Below are 24,909 nucleotides of genomic sequence, written 5' to 3' on the forward strand. Positions count from 1 at the left end.
TGTCCAAGGCAGACAAAGAGATTAATGAGACCATTTTGGCTTTGTTAAAGCAGGGCATAATATAACCCTCTGTGTCCCCATGCAATACGGCTATCCTCTGAAGAAGATGAAGGGGTCCAGTTGGAGGATGGTACAGGATTTGCACCCCCCTCAATAATATTGTTGAGGCAGAACCCCTGGAGTAGCACACAATTCCTTCCTAGCCATGGAAACCAAATGCAGTTGACCCCTTCCACCTTGGTTGGCACGGGCTCCTGATTTTAGTACATACAGGCATCACAGGACAACCAAGAGGGTTAGGGAGAGGTTTTGGATAGGGAGGGGGTGTTTAGGGTCACCGGGAAAAGGTGTTGGGATTAACAACATGAACAAAACTTGTACATAACTTGCCTTGCATCCCTTAATCCTAGTTGGTCAGATCCCTTCTTAATTAGAGTACTGACTCGACTACCTGGCGTTTCCTAAAGAGCAACAAACATAAGCACACAAAGCATGAAATGAAATGAAACCATGGTACTGTGACAAACATACATATGAACAGAGATACTGGTGCTGTACCTTTTAATTAGTAATGCTCCCAGATAGTACCATGCTCCTTCTTACTGAGGCACCTACACATGAACAGACAAGCATTTGACTAGCAACATGATGCGTGTTTCAAACATGACAAATTGACAATGAGCCGCCACACATAACATAGTGTTACTTCACGTATGCGTAGTTAACTGTCCCCACACTCTGAGTGTTTGGAGGTCTTGGCGGTTCGCCTGACATAGGTTTCTGTTACTTGCAACAGCGTGCGGTTTAAACAACTCAGAAATGCTGCTGCTGCCGTGTGTAGTTTGGACAGCGTTCTCACAATGATGCGGCCCGCCCTCAACCAAGGAATAAACACACTTGTATCACCATACGTTCTGTTTGGCACTTAACTGACGCATGGGGAGGGGGCTTACCGGCTCCTCCCCAGGCAGTGAAAACCCTGTGCGTTGAATGGTCTCCTGCTGTGCTTCTGCTCCTTCCCCGTGCAGAACGGAGAGCTGCTTGGAAAGGCAGTGTTTCACCGCCGGGCCCGGGTTATAGTAATTTCACTGTCTGGCCCGGGTCCTGCGTGAAGGGGATCCTCCATGCCCTCATCCATATACCTGCTTCCTCCAGCCCGTGTCTGCCACGCCAACAATCACCAACAGGCAACACGGGCAGAGGAAGTCCTTAAATAGCAGTTGGCTGCACCTGCCTCATTCTGGACCAACTGCACCCCAAAGGATCATGGAGATTGTAGTCTCTTCACTGTTTTAGCACAAAACACTCCTTTTGCATGATTTCGCCATGCCCCCAGTCCCCTTTTCCTTATAGAAATTCTGGTGGTACCGAATCCTGCCACCATTCTCTGTAACTTCCCTACTGGGTGGACCCTCTTCACTGTAATTGTAAAAAATTGCATTTTCTCTGTTCCCTTACACCCCAATTCTCATACCTCATGGCGTCTACGTAGTGTGTTCAGAGATTCAAACACACAAGGTTTCCGCAGGAGTACTGCGAATCTCTAAGTATTTTTACCAGGGTGGTTCAGATGGATTTGGGGAATTTACATGTGTCCATTACCATAATTCAGTATGTGGACGATTTATTCGTCTGCAGCACTTCAGATGAGCAGTGTTGAGGAGACTCAATAATGCCCCCCCCCCTGATTGCAGAGAAGGGGTATAAAATGGACAAAGAGAAATTGCAATACTGTCAGACAGAGGTAATTTAATTGGGGCAAGTAATTTCGCTTGCAGGAAGGAAGGTATTGCCAGAGAGAGCCACTGCAGTTCAAAATGTGCCTCAACCAGTCACAGTGAAACAAATGCAGCCGTTTTGGGGGGTCTGTAACTATCTATCTATCTATCTGAGTTTTTGTATTGCACCACTAATACGCAGGCCTCAGATCGCTCACAAGAGAGAGGCAGACAAACACACTGGGACAAGCCAGAGAAAGTGACGAACCAAGACCACCCTCAAGCCAAAAGATATCAGAGTAGGCATATGCAGAGGGTGGACATCAAAGGCGTATTTATGAGTTATCCATGTCCAGCATCAAACAGGAAAGTTTTTAGGTGCTTCTTAAAGATAGCAGTTGAGCCATTTTCAGCAAGATGTTTAGGCATTGAGTCCCGTAAGGAAGGGGCCCAAAGGTTAAAACTGGCACCGCCAATTTTATTCAGTGAAGAGAGAGGTTGTACCAAACAGATGGTACAATTAGATCGCAATGAGAAAATGGAGACTTGCTTTCATGAAATCAAGGCTGCGATCAGCAATGCTCCGGTCCCGGCTAGCCCAAATTACAAGAAGCCTTTCTTTTTGTTTTCCCATTCAAACAGGCAATTGATGACAGCAGTCCTGACCCAACAAACATTGGTGGGCCACACACCTTTAGTGTATTACTGTGGACTCCTAGACCCAGTGATGCAGGGACAGTTCCCTTGTGAACAAGCTCTGGAAGCAACAGCTTTTGCAATTCAAAAGTCTTCAAACATTACTATGTGTTGCCAGGTAACATTGTACGTAGAGCATGCAGTCTTTGCGATTCTAGAGAAACGAAATCCACATTGATGACTCAGAGTGTCAGGGTATGAGGTCATATTATAAAAGTCCTCAGTTCATCCTGTGCAATGTCACTTAGTAAATCCTGTGACATTTGTAGCAGAGCCGGTGCAGCCGAAGGATATTGTTCACGATTGCACCACGTATGAGGGAGAAGTGGAAGAGAGGGTCAATGTGAAAGATGATGCCCTGGAGCGGGGTAAGGTGATTTTTGTTGATGGCTCTTCGATCATCAACCAAGAGACGGGTGAGGGGCATACAGGTGCAGCTGTCGGGAGGCTTGTGGATGGGGAGTACTGGGTCAGACTGAAGAGACAGTTGCCTTCTCATTACTCTGCACAAGCAGCGGAAACTGGTGGCACTTATAGAGGTACTAAGGGGAAGGCAGTCACTGTTAGAATAAACTCCACATATGTCACCACCACCGTGCAATCTGGGTTATCAAGATGGCAGAGAAGAGGATTTAGGATGTCTGACCCCTGTCCAGCATGCTGCGCTGCTATCCCAGCTGATTGAAGCGTTAACCTTGCCAGCAGAGAGAGGTCTAGTGAGGAGCGCTGCCCATACTAACCGCACTAATTCAATAGCTCTCAGAAATGATGCCGCTGACAGGGCGTTGAAGGAAGCGGCATATTTTCCTTTCACAGATTCACAGAAAAAGGAAACCGTGTCCCAACAGGTACAGTTACCAACCTGTTAACTGCAGTCCCGGTGCTCCAGATAATAGAAATACAAGGGAAAGCCCCTAGAGAAGCACACAAGCTCTGGAAAAAGAGTGGATGTGTTCTCTAACCCAGAAGTTTGCTTTGTAGACAGGAAATGACGGGGAAGGTCTGTAGAGCTGCTTCTTTTGACCCTAGAGCAACTATATTACCCGCCACATACTTCTCGGAGACAAATCGCAGCAGAGCTCCTGGAGGATTGGTTTATCCCTAACTTACAAGAACTGGTAAGTAGATTTGTAGGGAATTGTGTAGTGTGCAAGGAGTTCAATCACAGAAATACCATGAGGTCGGTGGGTAGTCTTGCTCAGGCCCTCTGGTCTATTCACAGAGCTCCACATCGATTTTGTGGACATAACGAGGTACAGTAATTTCAGATATCTTACTGTGGTGGCTTGTCCATTGTCCTGGTGGCTCGAGGTCGGTCCCTGCCTACACCATGATGCTAAATCGGCTGTGAGAGTTCTGGTGTGAGAGGTATTTCCAAGGTGGGTAATTTGTGAAATTGTAAAATCCGACAACAGAGTCCACTTCTTTAATGCCTTGTTCGCAGAAATCACTTTGCTGCTAGGAATAAAGCATTGGTTGTGCTTGGTGTACCAACGGGATTGTGAAGAGGCTTAATGTGTTCCTTAAGGCCATTTAGCCAAATTCTCTGCAGAGATAACTAAATCATGGTTTGCTTTCCTCCCACTAGCTTTATTTTTCATACAAAATCAGCCTGGGAAGGACCACCATTTGATCCCTCATAAAATCGTGACTGGGCCTAGACTGCATGCACTTCTCTAACCTACACGTATTACATTAGATGCACACAAGACTGCATTTTTCTCTGTTCCCTTACAGAGTTTAAAGGAGAGGAGTTTAAAGGTATCTTACAGCATTAACGAAAAGTGTTAAGATTACATCATCACAAGCGGCAGATTACCGAGGATCAACACAAAATACAGCATCTCCACGGGGACAGAGTCTACATTTGCACCTTTGTGTGTCGCTGGAACGAGCAGCGTTTCCATGGGCCACCTACAGAGGTCTATGCAACTCTAACTGCCGTGAAGTTGGAGGGCAATAAGAGTTGGATCCACCGAAAAGACACTCAAGGGGATACCAGCAGCCCTCCACCTGCACAGGAACAGCAGCAGGCATAGAACTGAAGTACGTCGTAAGGATTCACCGTCCGTTTCAGTGCAAAGGGGGGTGTGAATGGAGATCTGGAGTTTCAATCATTTTCTTCTAAGAAAAGAAATGTTTAAGATTGCAAATTGTGACAGTGAATGTTTTTGTGTTTTTTTGGTCCTTGGGCCATCATGTTTGAAGACAGTGTAGACAACTCAAAATTATCTTATGAAGTCTGACAGAATGTTAAGAGGAAGAAGAAATGTTGATATCAATTATTTGATAATGAACAGTTAAATCCCATAATGAACGCACATGGTTTCGCAGCTGACAACGTAGGGTACGGCCGTATGAGGAGGGCGGGGAGAGAGAGATCCGTAGGATATTGCTACATCTGCTATCTCATCCCCCATGCTTCTGGCGTTCAAAGGGTGCTTATCCTGAGTAAGATAGAGGTAGCAGATGCTCTATGCCCTGTGCAGGGTTTGAGGGCAGTTTAAAGGGCAGTCAATTGCAGCATCAATCATACCAAGTGATGATGATTCTTCAATGGCCATGCGGACACAGCACAAACATATTAGGTGTACTCAAAGAGTCCAATTCATCTTGGAAGGAGCTGTTTTTTCTAAAAATCGATGGGAGCAAGGGGTGAAGAGTTGGAGGGATGAGGGGATTCTTAGAAGAACGGGTGGCACAAGTAAACAGAGTGTGGGACACGTAAGGAAGGCATGGTATCAAACAGTAAGACAGGCACAAGTGATCACAGTTCAAGGGTGTTTATTGAACTTCAATTGGGTTTAAGCTACGCCCATCAAATAATAATAACGCACTTCTAGTTGAGTCTGTCAAAATAAAAGGGCCTGTACTAATAAACCTATTGCCAATCCATACTTCTAAATACAAATAGTGTGGGAAACAATGTTATGCAAAAGAAAATATGTCCTGATATTCAAGCAGTTGGCTTCCCTTCCCCACGTTTTCACGAGTACCCGACAAATGAATGATGCTATACTGACAGACATCCCGGGTCAAAGACTTGCAAGCGCGTCCAAAAATGTTTCGTCATTCAAAGTATGAAGAGGTAAACAGTATAAAGAAGGCCCTCATGGGGGAGTAGGTAAACAGAAGAGTTGGCGTGAGACTCAATGATCTCCCGAAACCCTGTCTGTATACATGCTGTCAAAGGCTCTCTCCTAAAATACCAGGCATTCGAACCGACAATGCTGTGCTATAGTAAATATAGAAATATGCAATGTGAAATGCGCAAAATTAACAAGGAGGGGAAGTTTATTAAAAACTCAACTTCCTTTGGTCAGACAAACTATATTGTTGTAGGGACTTTAATGCAGTGTTTGAAAACACAAACAGTCACCTCAGGTCGACAGAGGTAAAACGTATAGATAAGGCTCTTAAATGCATCCACTTGTATAGTGCATGAACATGAAAAGAATTTGAAGTTCCCCAAAAAAGCCAACATTTTGTGGTGTATAAAATAAGCACACCTTTTAATAAGGGAGACAGTTTTAAAAGGTTTTTTTGTGTGACACATTTTAATCGCAGATTTGGGTAGCTAACTGGAGCTTGGTGTGGGGCCCTTGAAAAAAAAAATCACACCTATGTTCAAACCTGTTGGTTTCTTATGGAAACAATGGTTATTCATATGAATCATCAGTGATAAAGAGCTTTTCATGATCTGTGAGGCCCCAATGGAACCTGCAGGGATGATTTTGCTGGGCTGTGATGGACGTGGGGAGAGAAGTTGTCTCCAGGGCCTGACCAAGGTGGATGGGAGAGTCGGCAGGGCCTCAAATAGGGCAGGGAGGAATACATGGGCCTTGCTGCAGAATCCAGCCCTTCCAGAGGAAAGTGAGTATGCTGTGCAGCCGCTGTGTGTGGGGCTCCCATCAGCGCGGGTCCCTGGGCGACTGCCCATGCCTGTCGCCGCTGTGCTTGCTACTGAAACACGGGTTAACTTCCAATCTTGCCATTTTGCAGCCAAGGCCAGAAATACAACATTCCCAGGTATAGCAGAGAAAAGGTGCAAAGAACCCTGAAGCACTGCTAATGTTGCCAAGATAAATAACGGGCATAAAGTATAATGGCAGAACTCTGCCTCCAGATAACAATTTCTCGCAAGAAAGGGGGACCAAAAAAGTTGTATGTTGAGGGCTGCAAAGGTCCCAAGTAATGTGAATAGAAAAGGGAGATTGGGAAGCGAGACAGAGCCTCAATGTAGATCCTGAAACCCAGTGGTTGGCAGAGACCCCACACCTTGAGACTGCAGGTGTAGCTGCTGCTCTCTTTGCACTCCAATCGCTACAGCTTCATGCCCAAATAGCATATTATAAGTCCCCCCATTTGAAGGCTGCTCCAAAAAAACCTGCCATTTTTGGCCGTCTTGGAGTAGCCTCCAATGGGCAGGATCCTGATGCCATTGTGGGTTTCACACACCCTGAACCCACTTGGCATATGCCTCGGCCATGTTCAGTCATCCATTGGGGGAGTTTCACCCTCAGTTGCCCCATATGCCTCCTCCCCACCCAAAGCCTTCTCTGCTGCTACAGGAGGCCATTGCAAACCACTTGCCCGCACGTACTAAACCCAACCCCGTCACCATTGCGTACTTGCCTGCGCCACGTGACCCGCCACTTCCTGCTTCAGGGCGTGGTATGTGGTCTTCTCTATGCACGTTTCCTGGGCGGTCTCTTTTTAGAGGCTGCCCAGGAAATGCAGTTTAAAGATTGTCTCCCGCATTGTTATCTTTTCACCCCATTTCCATTTATGTACGAGATTTATGAACTGTGAACCTAGCTGGGAAGAAATGGTGCTGTATATATGGGATGCATCCAGGGGCGTACAAGTAAGGGTGCAAGGCTAGCATAGGGACAGTAATGGGTACAGTTGCATAGGGCCTCCAGAGGGAAGGAATTAGGGGTAGGTGGAAAGATCAGCAATTAGGGATATGCTCTTTCAAGAGTAGGGACTTCAGGTCCTTCCTGAAGTGTAGGATGGTGGGAGCCAGAGTTACCCACGCTGATAAACTTGTTCCAGAGACAGGTTGTGTATAAGGAAAGGGCATGTTTCCTGTTTTTTTCCTCCTTCATTTCTTTGTTTTACTCTTGCCAAGGTTGTGACTTCTGTGACTTCTAGTGGTGCGCGGGCCTCCGAAAATGGTGAGTTTCTTGGCCATTAGCACATACTTTGGTGGTTTGGGGGTGGCATTCGCCTAAATGCCTTTAACATGTGAAACGGAGCATAACATTTACCGGAAAAAGCATAAACATTAATATACAATTAATCTGTAAAATATAAATACCCTTCTAAGAACACATTAGTGTTCCCTCACAGCTTTTACCTTTTCCTTCAGTAAAATGGAGACCGCTCTACAGAAATGCACAGTATACAATATCAAAGGAAACGCTGATAACATCGCAAATCACTATTTTCACAGGCAGTGCGTCACTGTATTCTTCCTTAAATAACTATATTACTATTACTTGGGGCACAAGCAGGGGTGGACTGGGAACTAAAAGAGGCCCTGGAAATAATTACTGGGAACTAAAAGAGGCCCTGGAAATAATTACTGGGGACCAAAAGAGGCCCTGGAAATAATTACTGGGGACCAAAAGAGGCCCTGGAAATAATTACTGGGGACCAAAAGAGGCCCTGGAAATAATTACTGGGAACTAAAAGAGGCCCTGGAAATAATTACTGGGGACCAAAAGAGGCCCTGGCAATAATTACTGGGGACCAAAAGAGGCCCTGGAAATAATTACTGGGGACCAAAAGAGGCCCTGGAAATAATTACTGGGGACCAAAAGAGGCCCTGGAAATAATGTTCAAAGTGGCCCCATATGACACATTTTCAGCAAACCCAATGCTTTTCCTATGATAACATTTGAAAATACCACACAAAAGAGGCCCAGGGTGCAGAGGCCCACCGGGAAATCTCCAGAGTTCCCTATAGGCCAGTCCACCCCTGGGCACAAGGAGATGTCTTTACCTTCATGACGATCTCCCCTTTGTGTGCTGCATAACTGTGGATATAAGAATATCTTTAGAGTTTAATTCCTGATGGAGGAAGAAAGTCGAAGAGTGTGGGGGCAGTATGGGTTGGTGGATAGTTTGCTAGCAGCTTTTAGATCGATATATACTTTATTTTGGTTTTTACCATTTACATCTTATAAAATTGAATACATTCAGAAATGCAAAAATTTCCATTAACCTCTACTAAAACACAATACAATTCAACGTACAAGAGGCATGTTAAAATGTATAAATCAAAAATTACTAAAAATGTTAACTGTTCTGCCCATACGTTTAAAAGCCTCAGTAATGTACTCTGATAAATCATTGACAAAGGAAGCATCGACACCGGACAGAACAAAGTTCATAGCGTCAATGACATGCCTAATATTATTGGCGCTAAAAGGTCTCCTCAGCCACAGGCGTCTCAGAGCTAACCATTTTCAACAAATAGAAAATTCATTAAATCCTCATATGCCCCACTTCCGCAAATATAAAGCTTGGAATTCAATAGCCACGTCATGCGGTCCCTCAGTGGTAGGACGTTCAAGCGCACCATTGCGAACATACTTCTTTGCACCGGCGAGCGAATGACACTTAGCGAGAAATTCTCACAATAGATACGGCAAGCCCCAATCAAGTGGCCAAGCGAGCTTACATTTTACATTCTATTTATCGCCATATCGAGTTCTCTCCTAGCTTTCCTAGACAATTGTCTCTTTGTAATCCGGCTACCCCTTAGTTCATCAGAGGCAATTCCCCATTTTCTGCACAAGATGAGACAAATTTTATACTAGGGGTAGATAACAAATGTAGCAGCCTTTGCTAATTCTTCCCTCACACACAATATCAGGGTTCACCGCCGGCGCAGAATGTAGTTTATGAAAATACTCTAAGAACCTACATTCCACCTGAACACCAATATTTGGAGCCCCTGACCCAACGCAGCAGAAGATCCGGGGCGCTGGATGACACTCCCAGCAACTTTCTCAGACAGATGTGACAAATAAGATCTGAAGAAGTGCAGCTCCCAATTCCCCAGATCTCGCTGCCATACAATATGGCGGAATAAATCTTAGTCTCCATCACCTGAATACACTTATCAAACCGAAACTCACCGAATTTTTGATAAAATCTCAGAATCCCTCCCAGGCATGTCCTTAAGTTATTTTATACTGATGCTAAATGTGCAGACCTCCGGGCAATTGCTTGAAAACGTGACTCCCAAGTAGCAATATGAATCGGACACAGTTAGATTCACATTGTCAATAAACCAATTCTAATTATTTTCTTTCTTTGAACCAAAAACAACAATCTTTGCCATACCAACTGCTTTTGAAACGCTCTTTACTGGTCTTTTTCCACACATAAGTAACTTGCATTGTAAATATGTATGTTAACTTGAGGACAACACTCCTCTTCAACGATTGGCTCCTCCCTAACCCCAAAGCCCATACACCGTCCACTCCTCACCATACCTCAGACTGGGCGGTTTGATTCCCCCATTTCCTCCTACTGGTTACTTGTGGATCCATTGCTGACAATTGCCCTCCCTCCCCTGTTCACCACTCCCTTGTTTCTCTGCTTCGTAACCTTGTTCTTACCCTTATGATTGTAAAGCACCCCGTTCCTTCCCAAAGCTAGGTCCATGGTCAATAAATACCCTGATAATAAGACCACCTTTTTCTTGTCTGTAGCATTAATTCCCACATACACAGACTGGTTTGGCTGTTAAGTCTGCCAACCTGAGCTAAAATGGACCTGAATGATGCAACGCCAAAAGCAAGGGCATAGGGTCATTAACAGCCAAGCTCACCTGCAAATGCGTAAAAAAAAATATATTATTGTGCAATGGTTTAAACTTAAACCTTTCACAATTAACACTCAATATCCAAAATCACTGCATAAAAACATATGTTTCGAATGGATTGTGTCCTCCAACGTATTCCTCATCTTAGATGTATTCCATCCAGCTTTGCTGCTCTTGGGAAATTTTTTCGGCAGAGGGCGTCGTGCGTCGATGTCATCAAGTCAATGGTCCCTCGAAGGCCTCCGTCGAGGGTGACGTCATCGGGTGTATAAGTAGCATGCACGGCGCCCTTTGGCCTCAGTTCCGGTTTTCCACAGTGCGTTGCATCGGACATTCGGCGCGCCTCAAGTTCTGTCATGAAATATAATATTACGAGAGAAGAAATCATGTCCTCGTCATCGACGCCGACCACAACCCCGAGATCGGGTTTTAAGAAATGCAAGTCATGCGGCTCAAAAATGTCGATCACGGACCCGCACCGCAAACGTTTGTGGTGTCTCGGGGAAGTCCACGACATGGAGGCCTGTTCAGGCGATGACGGGAACGGCCTTGCGAGAAAGGAGAGGAAAGCTACAGGTAGGTCGGAAGGATCGGAAAGCCTCTAGCGTCGAGTCGAGACCCCATGGGGAAAAATCTCATCGACGCGAAAGGCATACATCCAGATCTCGAAGCGATTCTCATCGCTCGTCGTCCTCGTCGAAAAAGTCGAAGAAACGACGCCATAGATCTCCCTCCACCTCATCGTCAGACGAGTCTCTGAAAATGAAATGCCCCACAAAACATTCGTCTTCCGAAGAGTGGGAAGCCTTTAGGGTCAAAATGATAGAGGTGTTTGAGAAAGCAAAGCCTCGGTCCGCGCCTTCTTCGGAAGCCGGCCGGGTACGTCATCGCTCCGACACTCGCGCGCCCTCGAGCCCGGGTGATCGTAAAAGGAAGGATAAAGAACCTTCCTGGACGCCGAGCGAAAAACGCTCAAGTCGAGTCGACCGCTCGAGGTCACCGACACCGTCCGAGACCTTCCACACCTCGAAGGGAAAACTGTTGAAGGCCGTCTCGACGCCCTCGAAGCAGACCCTGTCGACGACCATGATGTCATCGACGCCGTTGACGCCTTTATCGACGTCGACGCCGAAAACATCAGCGCCAAAGGCTCCAACCAAGCCAGGGCAGCTAGAAAAGGCGAAGGAGAAAACTGCAAGACATGTAGCTTCTTCAAAATCTAGTACTACACCTCCTCCTCCTCCTCCTCCTCTCCCAGAGAAGGTTTTCAAGCCTCTCCCTAGGAAGGAGTTTTTCAAATCCTTAACCTCAATTTTTGAGGATCAGGAGAGATCCGAAGAGGAAGATGTACCTTTTGGGTTGGAATATGGCACCCAAAATGTCCCAGAATGCTTAATATCAGAAGAAAGCAGGATGAAGGATTTGGTGGAGTCCTTACATAATGCAAGTGGCATTGACACCTCTCCTGAGAATGATTTTGGTAGACCAGATCCAGGAGAGCATGCCAGTCCATCTTATCGTCAATTAATGACAAAGGTGGTAGACTACTTGGGATGGGCTAAACCAACAGCCCAATTCATCCAGGACGATTTGACAGACATATTGGACCATGGTCCCACTGAAGACCCAGTTTTACCTTTTCATGTAGCTTTACAAAACAGGGTGGCCAAGAATTGGGAAACTCCGGATTCTATTCCTCCGGTGAATAAATCCCTAGCATCAAAATACCGCCCAGCCAGTAGCGACCCCGGCTATCTCTCAAAACATCCAACTCCCGAGAGTTTGGTCATACAGGCAGCCACAGCTTCCAACAAACTTGCATACCCGTCTATCCCTCCAGACAGGGACGATAAGCGTGTGGATGGTTGGGCACGGAAGGTATTTTCAGCCGGGAGCATGGCATTAAAATCTGCCAACTCCACATATGCCTTGGCAAAATTTTCGTACACTCAGTGGGAGTGCATCGCAATGGCGGCGGAGCACATACCAGAAGGGGAAGAAAGGGAAGGTTTCCTAGCCATCGTTAGAGATGGAAAGGAGGCCATGCAGGAATCCCTTCAATCTGGATTTGACATTGCGCATAGTGTAAGCAGGTCCATGGGCACTAGCATGGTAATGCGCAGGTTTGCGTGGTTACGGAAGTCGGGTTTTGCACCGGACACACAGAACCGCCTCCTGAACATGCCTTTTGACGGGTCTCACCCTTTTGGCAACAAGGCTGACGAGAGCCTTGAGAGGTTGCAGACCTCAAAAGCAGCGGCCACATCTTAAGGAGCTGCTATTAGGCAACCTCAGCCTTTTTGTGCGCAAGGACAATCACGGAGGAGACTATCCTATTGTTATTATACCTCATACAGGAAGACGAGAGGAATGGCCAGTCAAAGGGGCCAAAGAAAGGCCACTTGTGGTGGACGAGGAAAACGTGATAAGCCAGCTCCAGCTTCAGCCTCTTTGCCATCAGCGGCTGCAACATCCGCCACAAAACCACTTTGAGGACTTGCACCACAAAACACCTGTAGGAGTCAGGCTGTCGCAGCATCTGCAAGAATGGCGAGCCATTACTTCAGATGTTTGGGCTCTAGAAATAATAGCCCAAGGCTATTGCCTTCCTTTTCTAAAGCAACCTCAAAGCAATCCACCAGGGAGACACCCGTTGAAGCTTTGAAATCGGCTCCTACAGCAAGAAGTTCTAACCCTGCTGGAGAAAGGTGCCATAGAACCAGTACCTGCAGCGGAGAGGAACAAGGGTTGTTACTCCCCGTATTTTTTTATCCCCAAAAAGGACGGAGGACTGAGACCCCTCTTGGACTTAAGAAACTTGAACAATTCCTCAGGAAGGACAAGTTCAAGATGGTTACTCTTTCTCAGATCCTTCAGGCCCTTCAACTCCAGGACTGGTTGGTGTCATTGGACCTCCAGGATGCTTATTTTCATGTGCCCATTCATCTCAAGCACAGAAAATACCTGAGGTTCGTTGTTGGCGACTCAGACTATCAGTTTCGAGTCCTGCCATTCGGGTTGACCTCCGCCCGAGGGTCTTCACCAAGCTAATGGTAGTGTTGGCAGCGCACCTCAGGAGAGGGGGGATTCATGTCTACCCCTACCTGGACTACTGGCCGATCAGGGCACGTTCTGCCGAGCAAGCTTGGATCATCTGAAACTCACCTGCCACTTCCTCCACAAACTGGGCTTCTCCCTCAATTTAAAGAAGTCTCAAATGACACCTTCCCAACAGCTTCAATAAATAGGAGCTGTATTAGACACATCCTTGGGAAAGAGCTCGCCTCCCAAGACGAGGCCTCAAGACATTCTTCAGATGGTTTCAAAATTCCAAAATGCCCAAAATCTCCCGGCTTTCTACGGTTGTTCGGCCTCATGGCGTCTTGCATTTTTCTGGTGCCAGTGGCACGCTTGAGGATGAGATCCCTTCAATGGGTCCTAAAGACTCAGTGGTCCCAGTTCTCGGGTCAAATGACGGATCTTCTTCAGATTCCGAACAAGGTCAGACAAGACCTTCTATGGTGGACCTGTGCAGAGAACATCTTAAAGGGGGAACCCTTTTGGCAACCATGGCCGGAGATCACAGTAGTGACAGACGCCTCACTCCTGGGGTGAGGAGCACATGCCAAAGATTTGACAATAAACGGTCGCTGGTCTCCATCGGAATCCAAACTACATATCAACCTTTTGGAGCTGAGGGCAATCAGACTAGCACCGAAGGCCTTCCTGTCATCTGTCAGGGGAAAGAATGTCCTGATAATGACAGACAAGACAGTGGCCATGCACTACCTAAACAAAAGAGGAGGCGTGGGGTCACTACCCCTGTGCAGAGAGGCAATGCTGCTCTGGTATTGGGCGATACAAGAGGGAATCTCTCTAACGGCAATTCATCTAGCCGGGGAAGAGAATATGACGGCAGATGCTCTGAGCAGGCAGAGCACGGTGTCCCACGAATAGGAATTGGCTCAGGAAGTCATTCAAGAGATCTTCGCCCTTTGGGGAACCCCTTAGATAGACTTATTCGCAACCAGTACCAACTGAAAATGCAAAAGGTATTGCTCAAGGGAATTTCCCCCGAGAGGAGCCCTGGGGGACGTGTTCATGGTGGATTGGAATTTCCCACTATTGTACGCGTTCCCTCCGATTCCCGTCATTCCTCAGGTCATCAGGAGGCTGAGATGCTTCGGGAACCGCATGATCCTAATTGCCCCAGATTGGGCCAGGAGAACGTGGTATCCGGACCTTCTAGATATGTCCACCTGTCCTCCAGTACGTCTTCCTCAGAGAGAGAACCTTCTCTCTCAAATGGAAGGTCAGGTTCTCCACCCAGAGGTCAGAACACTCAACCTTCATGCTTGGTATCTGAAAGGCTGAGATACAGGGATTGGAACCTTCCAGATGATGTTTTGGAGGTGTTGCTTTCAGCAAGAAGGCCAGCAACAAAGTCTCTGTACCGCTGCTGTTGGAAAAGGTTTTGCAACTGGTGCAGGGAAAAAATGTCGATCCTTTTCTATGTTCTATTCCGGAAGTACTATCTAGCCTTCTGACCCTAGCACATAGAGGTCTGAATATCAGAAACAATAAAAGGTTACCTTGCGGCGCTTTCCATCTTCAAGCGCTCATCGGAAGAATGCTCCTACTTCAAAATTCAAATTCCTTTGATAACACAATTCATAAAAGGTCTCACTCTAATGTGTTTCATCCTCACCCATTTCAAGTACCGATTTGTGATCTAAATTTGGTATTAAAATTCTTAATGTGTGCCCCTTTTGAGCCTATGCACACGTGTCCATTAAGATTATTAACATGGAAAACAGCATTTGTAGTTGCTCTAACATCAGCAAGAAGAGTAAGCGAATTGCAGGCACTGTCTTCTGGGCCACCCTATACTGTGTTCCATAAGGACAGAGTTGTGTTGAGGGTTAAACCATCATTCTTACCTAAAGTAGTATCTGATTTTCATTTAAGTCAGAAAATTGTTTTACCCTCATTCTATCCTCCACCTCATCCTTCTAAGGAGGAAGAAAGACTACACAGACTGGACCCAAAAAGAGCTTTAAGCTTTTACATCTCTAGGCTTTCTAGACTTAGAGTGGACAACCAGTTGTTTATAGGCTACACTGGAAGAAAGCTGGGTCAATCAGTAACAAAACAAACTATTCTGCGCTGGATTGTGCTTTGCATTTCAGAATGCTACAGACTAGTACAAAAAGACCCACCTGAAGGGTTAAGAGCTCACTCCACCAGAGGCATCGCCTCCTCTACAGCCCTTCAAAGAGGTGTCCCTATAAGGTCCATTTGCGAAGCAGCAACTTGGTCTTCGTTTCACACCTTCTCAAAATTCTATAACCTGGATGCTTCCCAGTCTAGGGAGCTAACTTTTGGAAAAGCAGTGCTTTACTCTGCCATCTAAGGGCATTTAAAAAGAAAAATCTGACCCCTCCTCCAGAGGAGCTATGCAAAAAATACTGCTTTGGGAGCCTATCTAAGATGAGGAATACGTTGGAGGACACAATCCATTCGAAGAACAAGTTACTTCTTACCTGGTAACGTTCTTTCGATTGGATGTTCCTCCAACGTATTCCTCATCGCCCTTCCAACCTACCCCTCTGTAAATTTTTTCCGGGTTATTGCCATCTCAAATCTCGCAAGGCTGATACCTGTATGCCGGCACAATACACACAATACAAGATCACAGACACAAAAGAGGGGAAAAACAGAACTGAGGCCAAAGGGCGCCGCGCGTGCTACTTATACACCCGATGACGTCACCCTCGACGGAGGCCTTCGAGGGACCATCGACTCCATGACATCGACGCACGGCGCCCTCTGCCGAAAACATTTCCGAAGAGCAGCAAAGCTGGATGGAATACATCTAAGATGAGGAATACGTTGGAGGAACATCCAATCGAAAGAACGTTACCTGGTAAGAAGTAACTTGTTCATCCATGCATAACATGCTAAAGAATCGACTGGACTGATTATAAGCTAAAAATCAGAGCCGCAATTGCAGTGCGGCTATTAGCACTCCAGCCTTGGAGCAAAAAAGTTCATGGCTCGAAATTAAGGTTGGATAAGCAGGAGCAAAAAAACAGCTCCTTGGTATCCAGCATTAACTAGGGACCAGGAGATCCAACTGGGGAACTAAGAGATGGTACATCACGTCTCGCAAAGCTAATATGGAATCTAACTTCCATATTATCTGCAACTTAACATTTTCCCATTTATTTATGACCCCTTAAGCTTTAAATGACTTATAGATGTATCCTTATGTTTGTTTATAGTGTGTCCCAAATGCACAGTGTTAAAAACAAATAAATGTAATTGTTAGCCATCAGTTGGCCTGTCAAGCCAAATGTAGGCCTTGGTAGATGTTGGCATCAAGCTAACCAGGCTCTTCTTGGTTACAAACAAGGAGCTAAATAGCCCCCAGCTCTTCTCAACTTCGGACCCTGAAGGTGTGTGATTTTTTGATGTTTTGAAAAGAACAAGGATTTGCACGCTGACTTACCTTCGAAACAAACAAATATGGCTGCTCCTGCAAATAGTAAAGGGGCGTTCTCCTATTTTCTGGAATGGGAGGCGGCTGTTGGCAATGTGCAGGCTAGTAGGGTGTGGGCAGTGGTGGCGGTTGGATGTCTCTGGTGCTGAGGTTGGGAAATGAGACTCAACTGTGGGTTGTGTGGCGAGGAGAAGACACTGGTTGGGGCACTGGCTCACCAAGAAGAAAGATGGCGGCAGGGAAGATGCTCAGTAGGCTGGTATGGAATTCTGGTGTTCACGGTCATCTGTCGGATTACTCCTGATTGGTAAGCGCTGCTCCGCTAGGTGCTACTTATTCTGAAATTGCATTATGTTATCTTTTAAGGAACACAAACGACTTGGAAAAACAAATTCTTATAATGGACATGTTTGGGACCCACCGTGTGAGGGGGCGTGAGTATACGTGCATTTGCAGCAGCACACGCATTAGCCCTTTTCTGATCAGCGCTATGCTTTGCCCCATCTACACTGACTCTTCAGGTAATGGTAATGTTTATTTGTAAAGCGCCTATACACAAGGCAAGTGTTTCAAAGCGCTGAAGGAGGGTGGGACCAAGGTGAAAAAAACAACAGGGATGCAAACTATTACAGACTCCTGCTCTACCCCTCATTCCTTTTCTGATCATGTCTGATCTGTACAAATCTGTCATGTGCATTGTTGCATTTCCCCAGGGTTCACCCATCCTTGCTGCAATATTTCTATTTTCTGGCTGACCGAGGTCTGGATCTCCAGAAAAGCATCCACGCTGCTAGACCACTAAGGTGGCGTCTGGTGCACTATGACAGTCCAAGCCCACCTGAATGCATTCGTATATCTGCACACTAGCTCAATTTGTTTTCTCTTATGCAGAGAACAAGGCAAGCCGGTAAATAAGAGTACGTTCTTTGAGCAGGACTGGCCCAAAGCTTCCCTGTGACCTGGAGTTAGCTGCGCTCAGCAAGCCGCTGGCAAATGCAGCGCGTGTACTTCCAAAAGAGAAGTGCAGAACATGCTGTGTAACCGGAGTAGGGAAGGGCTCTGTGCTGAGTATGGAGCTCGTTCCCCTCCCCGCCCTTAGACACGAGGCACTTAATTTAGAGCCCAGGAGCAGGCTAACAGCTGCTGCAGGATTACGGGAGAACTGAAACCGGGAACAAGAGCTGCTTGCGAACTACACTTCCCATCTCCGTCTCTGGATTCCCCTGGGGACCGGGCCAGCGGAGAGGTTTAAATAGCCCTGAGCTGAGCCTCCCCCCCTCCTCATCAGCCACAGTAATGCCCCTGCAGAGAAGCCATTGGATAGCTGACATTCATGCCGATGCATGATTGGTGGGCAGTGGCGTCAGTCACTGCTCTTTCAAGCTTGGTGGGAGAGGGACGTAAACAGCATGGACATACCTTTCACTCTATATTTATCCAGCGGAGTCTGCTGCAAGCAGCAAGAGACAGAGCAGCGCCACTGATTCGGAACCTGTGCAGCCTGCCAAAGGCTTTATTTTATGGTAATCTTTCTCTACACCTATAGAGGATACATTGTAAAGAAAACAGATATAACCCTTTGGCTGCTTTTATTTGGACAAAAGCAGGTTTGGGAAGGCAGAGCTCACCATGCCTGCCCCTCAGAGCAGATCCAGAGCTAGAGACCGGAATAATGTACTGAACAGACCAGAATTTATGTCGTTAAACCAGCCCATGCGGGGGAACCAAGAAAACCGGGGTCCTGGCAGAAAGCAGAGCGGGCAGTTTGCCCAGTACCCGCCACCCAACGAGGGCAACAACAAGGACCGTCGGCAGTCCCAGCAACTGCCTGAGGAGGACTGCATCCAGCTGAACCCTTCCTTCAAGGGAATCGCCTTGAACTCACTGTTGGCTATCGACATCTGCATGTCTAAGAGGCTGGGTGTGTGTGCCAGCACCGCCTCCTCCTGGGGCAGCGCCCGCTCCATGGTCAAGCTCATCGGTGTCACCGGCCATGGTATCCCCTGGCTGGGGGGCACCATGATCTGTCTGTGGAAAAGCAGCACGCTGGCTGGACAGGAAGTGCTCTTGAACCTCTTCATGGGTAAGTGACCTTCCGCCTTAAGTTGGCAAAGAACTTAAGACCCAAGCCCTAAGGGAATGCCATGGTTATTGGATGCCTCCATTTCTCTAGGGGCCCAATGGTTTTAGTACTGGGTTTTTCTTTTACGCACTGTTGTCACCTGGTACTTCGGTCCAGTTGCTTAGATTTATTACCTGGCTGGCATGAAGGCTTCTTCAAACCCTCTGCTTTTGGACAGAATCTGGTTTACAGAAGTCACAGCTGGAGAAGTTTCTGTCTGAAATTGTTGCACACCTGTATGCGATTGTGAGATCGTAGGCCCCCTGTCCTTAAGTGTGAAATTGAAGCATTCGCCTTCCCTGAGTGTGTGATACGGTTCCTGCTGTACCTTAGTGTGAGATCAGAATCCTTCTTTTCCTGTGTGTCCGCAAAGATCTCCTATCTCTTGAGTTCTCCTGTCCCAGAGTCTGAGAACCCTAAGCGCGAGAATTCCTGAGTGTGAGATTGGAGTGTCAATGTGCGGTTGTTGACCTTCTGCCATGGATGTGAACTCAGTAGTCCTACCCGCGAGTTGAGTGTAGAATTGAAGATGTACTCTTGTCCCCAAGTGTGGGATGAAAATCCTCCTCTTCCAAAGTGTTAGATTGGTGTACTCCTGACCCCGAGTGTGGGGGGCTGTACTCCTGACCCTGAGTGGGGGGATTAATACTCTTCTGTCCCTTGGTGTGGGATTAGTGTCTCCTTTTCTGCATATGGGATAGAAGTCATGTCACTGAGGGTGACAAAAGATGCTCTCTGTCATAGGATTTGAAGGATTGTCTTTCTTCCTGAATATAAGATTGGACGCCCTCTCTCCCTAAGTATCAGATTAAAAGCCCTCACCGAGTATGGGATTTGAAATACTCTCTCCCTGAGTATGAGGTTGCCATTCTTCTGTCCCAGAGTGTGAGATTTAATTTTAAAAATACACAACTATCTGGGAGTCTTTGCATTGGGGTCCATCTTACATCTTCTATTAATGACTGCATTGAATCGGGTCATTATATTCTAGACCAAATCGTGTTTTTAATAGATTGACCATATAATCTGCAGATCTCTGCAGATCATCTGGAACTTTACCCTGAGTTGCAAATTTGGCAAAAACAGTGTGTTGCGCTTTGCTGCACGTTTGGAAGTTACGGTTAACATCCCAGTCCCACCTTGCAGATCTGCAATTACCCAGTATTCGCTCATGTTTCCATATGTGCCCTCCTGTGGCTCGTCGGGTGGCGCAAAACTGATTGCTCCCTCACGTGCTGTAATGTGTGCTCTACTGCCAAGCCCCCAACAGCATATGACTGATTTCTCCCTCCAATGCTGCCCTAAATACTCTTGTGGCATCACAGCGCAGAACTGATTGCACCCTTTCAGTGCTGTCGATTCTCTGCATGGCACACGTTGACATCTCCCCCTCTCCACCCCTGGCTTCCTTGTGTGCTCATTTACTCTCCCCGACCCCCAACATGTGACCAGTGTTTCCCTCTTCCTTCCATGCTGCCATGGGTGGGGTTTTCATGGGAAATCACTACTCTCAGACAAGGATGGTCAAATGTACATCTCTTAATTTTGTACTTGAATGCATTGAACGTGAGAGGGTCAGGATTTCCGTTGTTGCATATCTTAGAAAAATGTGCTTCAAATCTCAGGAGTGGAGCATAGTCTTTCTTTCAAGTAGCAGTCCTGTTGTTACACGCTTGGCGACGCTGACTCCAGGTTCGAGCATGCAGTGCAGGCTGTTCTCTTGCCTCTCAGGCTGGAGTGTTTGTTACAATGTTCTTTTAATATTATTTACACACTTCAAAGCCTCGCCGGAGGTTCCAAAATGCAGTGCAGGTTTTTCTGTTGGCCACTTGGAGCCTCTTGCTCTCCTTTCCGACAATGTCCATTTGCTAGCGTTGTGCGCTTGTAAATCTCCAGGTTCCAAGATGCAATATGTGTTGGCTTTCTTTCTGCTTAATGTGAACCACTTCTAGGTACCAGAATGTAGGGCCTTGTGTTCTTTTCACTGCCCTTTTAAGTTTGGGCTATTAGGTGTTGCATTGGAGTACAGATCGGGAGGAATGTCATACGAGGAGCGACACACATCTGTTGGTGATGTTTGGTTATGTTGCCCACCCACTGACTGCCCATGGCCATGTTAATCCCTATGGCCGTTCCCACCTCACCCCGCCCAAAACACCTCCCCATGGGAACTCTTTCAGCTCACTTTAAGCAGGACTTGGCATCACATTTTGCACTCAAAGTGCCTGCCAGTTTTTTTTCAAAGCAGTCTTCTGATGGGTAATGACTAAATTGGAGTTATGAACCCACTAGTGGTGTCCTTGCCAGGACTGCCTTCAGCCACTCGATTCATAAGCACTTTGCGCGTTCTTCACTGAAGTCGTGTTATAAACGAGCATCAGCAAAGCCAACAGTTTTGGCTTGTGCATAAGTATTAAGCTTTTGCAAGGCACTGATATTAGATGCCCAGGTATTCTCACCATTTTACACATGCTACCATCAGTGGCCAGTTAATACCACTACGGCAGTGCCTGGCAAGTCCCTTTCCCATGCCTACAGTGCGGCGCTGCCCGTAGTGACGGGCTTACGCGGCGGCGTGACGTAGCACGCCGCCGCCGAATGTATAAATAAAGGGGCGTTCCCGGCCGCGAGCAGAGCGACCGGGAAGCCCGAACTGAAAGGCTGTGTGCGTGTGTCCTTTCAGGTGGGGGGGCTTACGGGAACGCAGCGGAGGGCTCAGGACCGCCCCCCAACATACACAAAAGCCCAAACTGTTGGCATTGCCAATGCTTATATGTTTGGTAGTGATGTGCACTTATTAACCTTTTATCCAGGTCCCAGAATGTAATGAGGGTTGCTCTTGTTTTTGCTTGTGTGAACCTCTCTGCAGCTTCCGGGCTACAGAGCCTCTTGCTCGCCTTTCAGAAGATGTTCCTTTTGCTAGCCGTTCGTGCTGGTAAACCTTCCCTCTTGGTGACCAATTCAGCGTTCTGTTTCTCCTTAAAAAAAAAAAAAGAAAAAGCCTTGCCAGGTTGCTGGATGTAGACGCTCTTTTCTGACAATGCTCAGTTACTAGCTTTGCGCAATTGTGAACTTTCCCTTCAGGTTAACAATTCACTGCAGAGTTGACTCCCTCTTTACCTAGTCTCACTGGCTGTTGTGCGCTTGTGAACTTTCACTGCATGTTCCAGGATGCAGCACAATTGGTTTCTCTTCTTACTGCTTGCCGCAACTTCGCCAGAAACTGCAGAATGCCGCTTGTCTGGTTACTTCGCACGATATTCACTAGTTCCTGTCATGCGCTTGGGAATATCTGGTAAAAGTGCCAGAATGCAGTGTGGTTGTTCTTTTCTCCTTTCAATTCCAAATGATTGTTGGCTGTGGCAGGCTCTAACCTCATCAAACCTTCCTCACTTGTCAGTCAGCACTGCTTCTCTGGCCTTCTCCTGAACCTCAGTAGGATAGGAACATCACTTCTGGCTTTGCTCCTCATCTCTCACAAGGACTCTCACAAACCACTATTGGGGGCAGCAGCTGGGACCCTTAATGGGCGAGTTTGTCCTCTGTATTTTTGTAAAACTGTATTATTGTGTCTTAGCCGATCAACGGCTTTTCACAATTACAAAAAAAGATCTTTTTTTTAATTGTAATTTTTTAGTTTATTCAAACTTTTATTATAAACTTTTTTTTATTACAAAACAAAACGCAGAAACAAGAACAAGAATAAGATGCACGTAAACAAAAGACAGGGACAGAAGCCAAGCAGAGCAGTAACAACAAAGTCCTTCACATAGTAATGAATATTCACGTTGTCATTTCTTCAAACGAAAGGATCTTTTCTAAAAAGTTCATCACCGCACAGGTTAGAAGGACATTTTGGCTAGAAAGCATCCTAAACGACAAGTCATCAGAGTTGCCATTGAGAGGAGCATATTTGCCCAAAAACGGGGATCTGGCGTTTACTAGCTTCTCACATTCAGTTATTACATGCTTCAAGGAGTCCTCATTGGCCAGACAGAATCTACATATGATATCCGCTGTTTTTATATCATGTCTGGTCCATAGCACATCTTTTGTATGGTAAACATTTAAGCGTAGTCTCAGAAATTTGTTTCGGTGATATCCAGATGGAAATTGGGTTCGATATTTTGGTAAATTATCTAAGCTATTTGTCGCGGTGCCTAAATCCAAAGAAGTCTTCATGTTCGCACGATTTTCTGCGTTCTGTATCCAACGCCACTGGCGGAATTTTTTTATGGCTAGCTGTGGAGTCGCCATCACCATTTCCCATTTAATGTCAGCGGCGTCAACAATTAGTTTTACTTTGTTGGCCCAGCTTCTCAGCAGTCCTTCATGTGGTCGTTGTGTGGATGCTGTCAAGATTCTATATGCGGGCATAGGTTAATTCAAGTGTAATTTCCTTACAGTTGCAATATATTTCCATAGCACCATAGTATGTAAGGAATCAAGACCAAGCTCATGTCTTATAGCTTTTATTGAGACATATGATGGGAGACTGAAGACACGTCTCCAGAACTTTGCTTCAAGTGTGTCCCAGCAAAGAAAGCTCAGGTTCGACCCTGCTTCAGAGCCGAAAGTAATCGCTGGGACGACTTTCTGTTTATAGAATGTCAACACTGGAATTGTTGTAAATTTACCATATTCCGCATGAATGCGGGCTCCCTGCAGTCCAAAGCCGGCCATCCAATTTTTTAGATCGAACAACCAACCTGATTCGCTTATGGAGTTGTTGAAGAGAATTCCTAGATGGCGAATGGAGGGAACATTTCCTATACTCTCATGACCAATAGACCATTTGAATGAACGATCTTTCTTTGTTCACACCTTGCCAACAGTCATAATCTTTGTCTTTTTTTCATTTATTGTTAACTCGTTGTCATTACAATACGCTTGAAATCTAATTAGCAGCCTTTGCAGTCCGATTTGTGTGAGGTCCGCTAGCACAATATCATCGGCGTAGATTGCCCAACTCAGATGTTGCTCATTCACCTTTGGTGGAAAACATGAAACCTCGCCAAGTGCTGATGAGATGTCAGAGATGTATCATTTAAACAATAGTGCTGCCAGTGGGCAGCCCTGCTTGACACCTCTATTTGTCGGAATTTTGTTTGATAACTCACCCAGAGCGTTCATACGTACACGCATTGTGGTGTTTGAACGTAGAGCTATCACCGGATCTAATAGCGATGTTGGACATTTCCACTTAACCAACTTTCCCCATAATTTGACTCGGTTTATTGAGTCAAAAGCTTGACGCATGTCGATGAATGCTAGAAATAGCTTTGACTTTTTCTTTAGCGTCTCCATTTTTAACAAATTTTGCATTAGGAGATTTACTTCAGTCCCCACACCTTTGGTAAAGCCTGTCTGTCTACAGTCCATCAGTCCAGCACCAAAGGCCCATCTCGCTAGTTTCTGTTGTAAGCAGGTTGCAAAGATTTTTCCAATAGTGTCTAAAAGAGCAATCGGGTGATAATTCGAGGGGTCGTCTCGACTGCCCTTCTTAAACACTGGAACGACAATGGCCGTTCGCCATGACTCAGGAACTTCTTTCGCTGTTGCAATTAGTCCAAACAGATAAGCAATGAAGTGGGACCAATTCTTTTTTTTCTTTAAGCATGATATGTGTAATGCCGTCAGGCCCTGCGGCTCTTGAGTTCTTTAGATGTTGGATAACTTCTTCAATATCATCAATGTTCTCTGTCACATCCCAGGGATCGATACTTTCCACTGTCTGGACAAGTTCGCCTAAAGATATGGTTCCGAATACATTGAGGAAATGTTCTTCCCATTTCATCCTCGATATTCCGTTTGACTGCAATAAGTCTTGATTTAAAGAACTTTGGTTTAGGATCTTCCTAATTTCTCTAGACTTGTGGTTCAGGATCAACTTTAACATGTGTTCACCTCTTTCCTGATCTCGCAAGAAGACAAAGGACTTCAACCAGTTTCTGTATTTCAACTTCCTTTTTTTGATTAATGAGCCTACGTTGTGACCATGTTGTCTCTTGAGCTGTCTTAGATCTTT

At 46.2% G+C, this 24,909-nt stretch overlaps 1 protein-coding gene across 1 annotated transcript in view; it reads left to right on the top strand.

The window, feature by feature from the left end:
• Window positions 1-18,128: 18,128 nt before the first annotated feature.
• The window catches only part of PLPP7 (phospholipid phosphatase 7 (inactive)), a 231,592-nt gene continuing 224,811 nt past the window's right edge, over window positions 18,129-24,909 (top strand). Inside the window, exon 1 of the mRNA XM_069609283.1 lies at window positions 18,129-18,842. Within this exon, the coding sequence (XP_069465384.1) occupies window positions 18,389-18,842 (454 nt within the window). The 5' untranslated portion in view covers window positions 18,129-18,388. The remainder of the gene's footprint in view (window positions 18,843-24,909) is intronic.

Source organism: Ambystoma mexicanum, chromosome 8 (assembly GCF_040938575.1).
Source record: "Ambystoma mexicanum isolate Mex_15411 chromosome 8, UKY_AmexF1_1, whole genome shotgun sequence".
Taxonomy (NCBI): Eukaryota; Metazoa; Chordata; class Amphibia; order Caudata; family Ambystomatidae; genus Ambystoma; species Ambystoma mexicanum.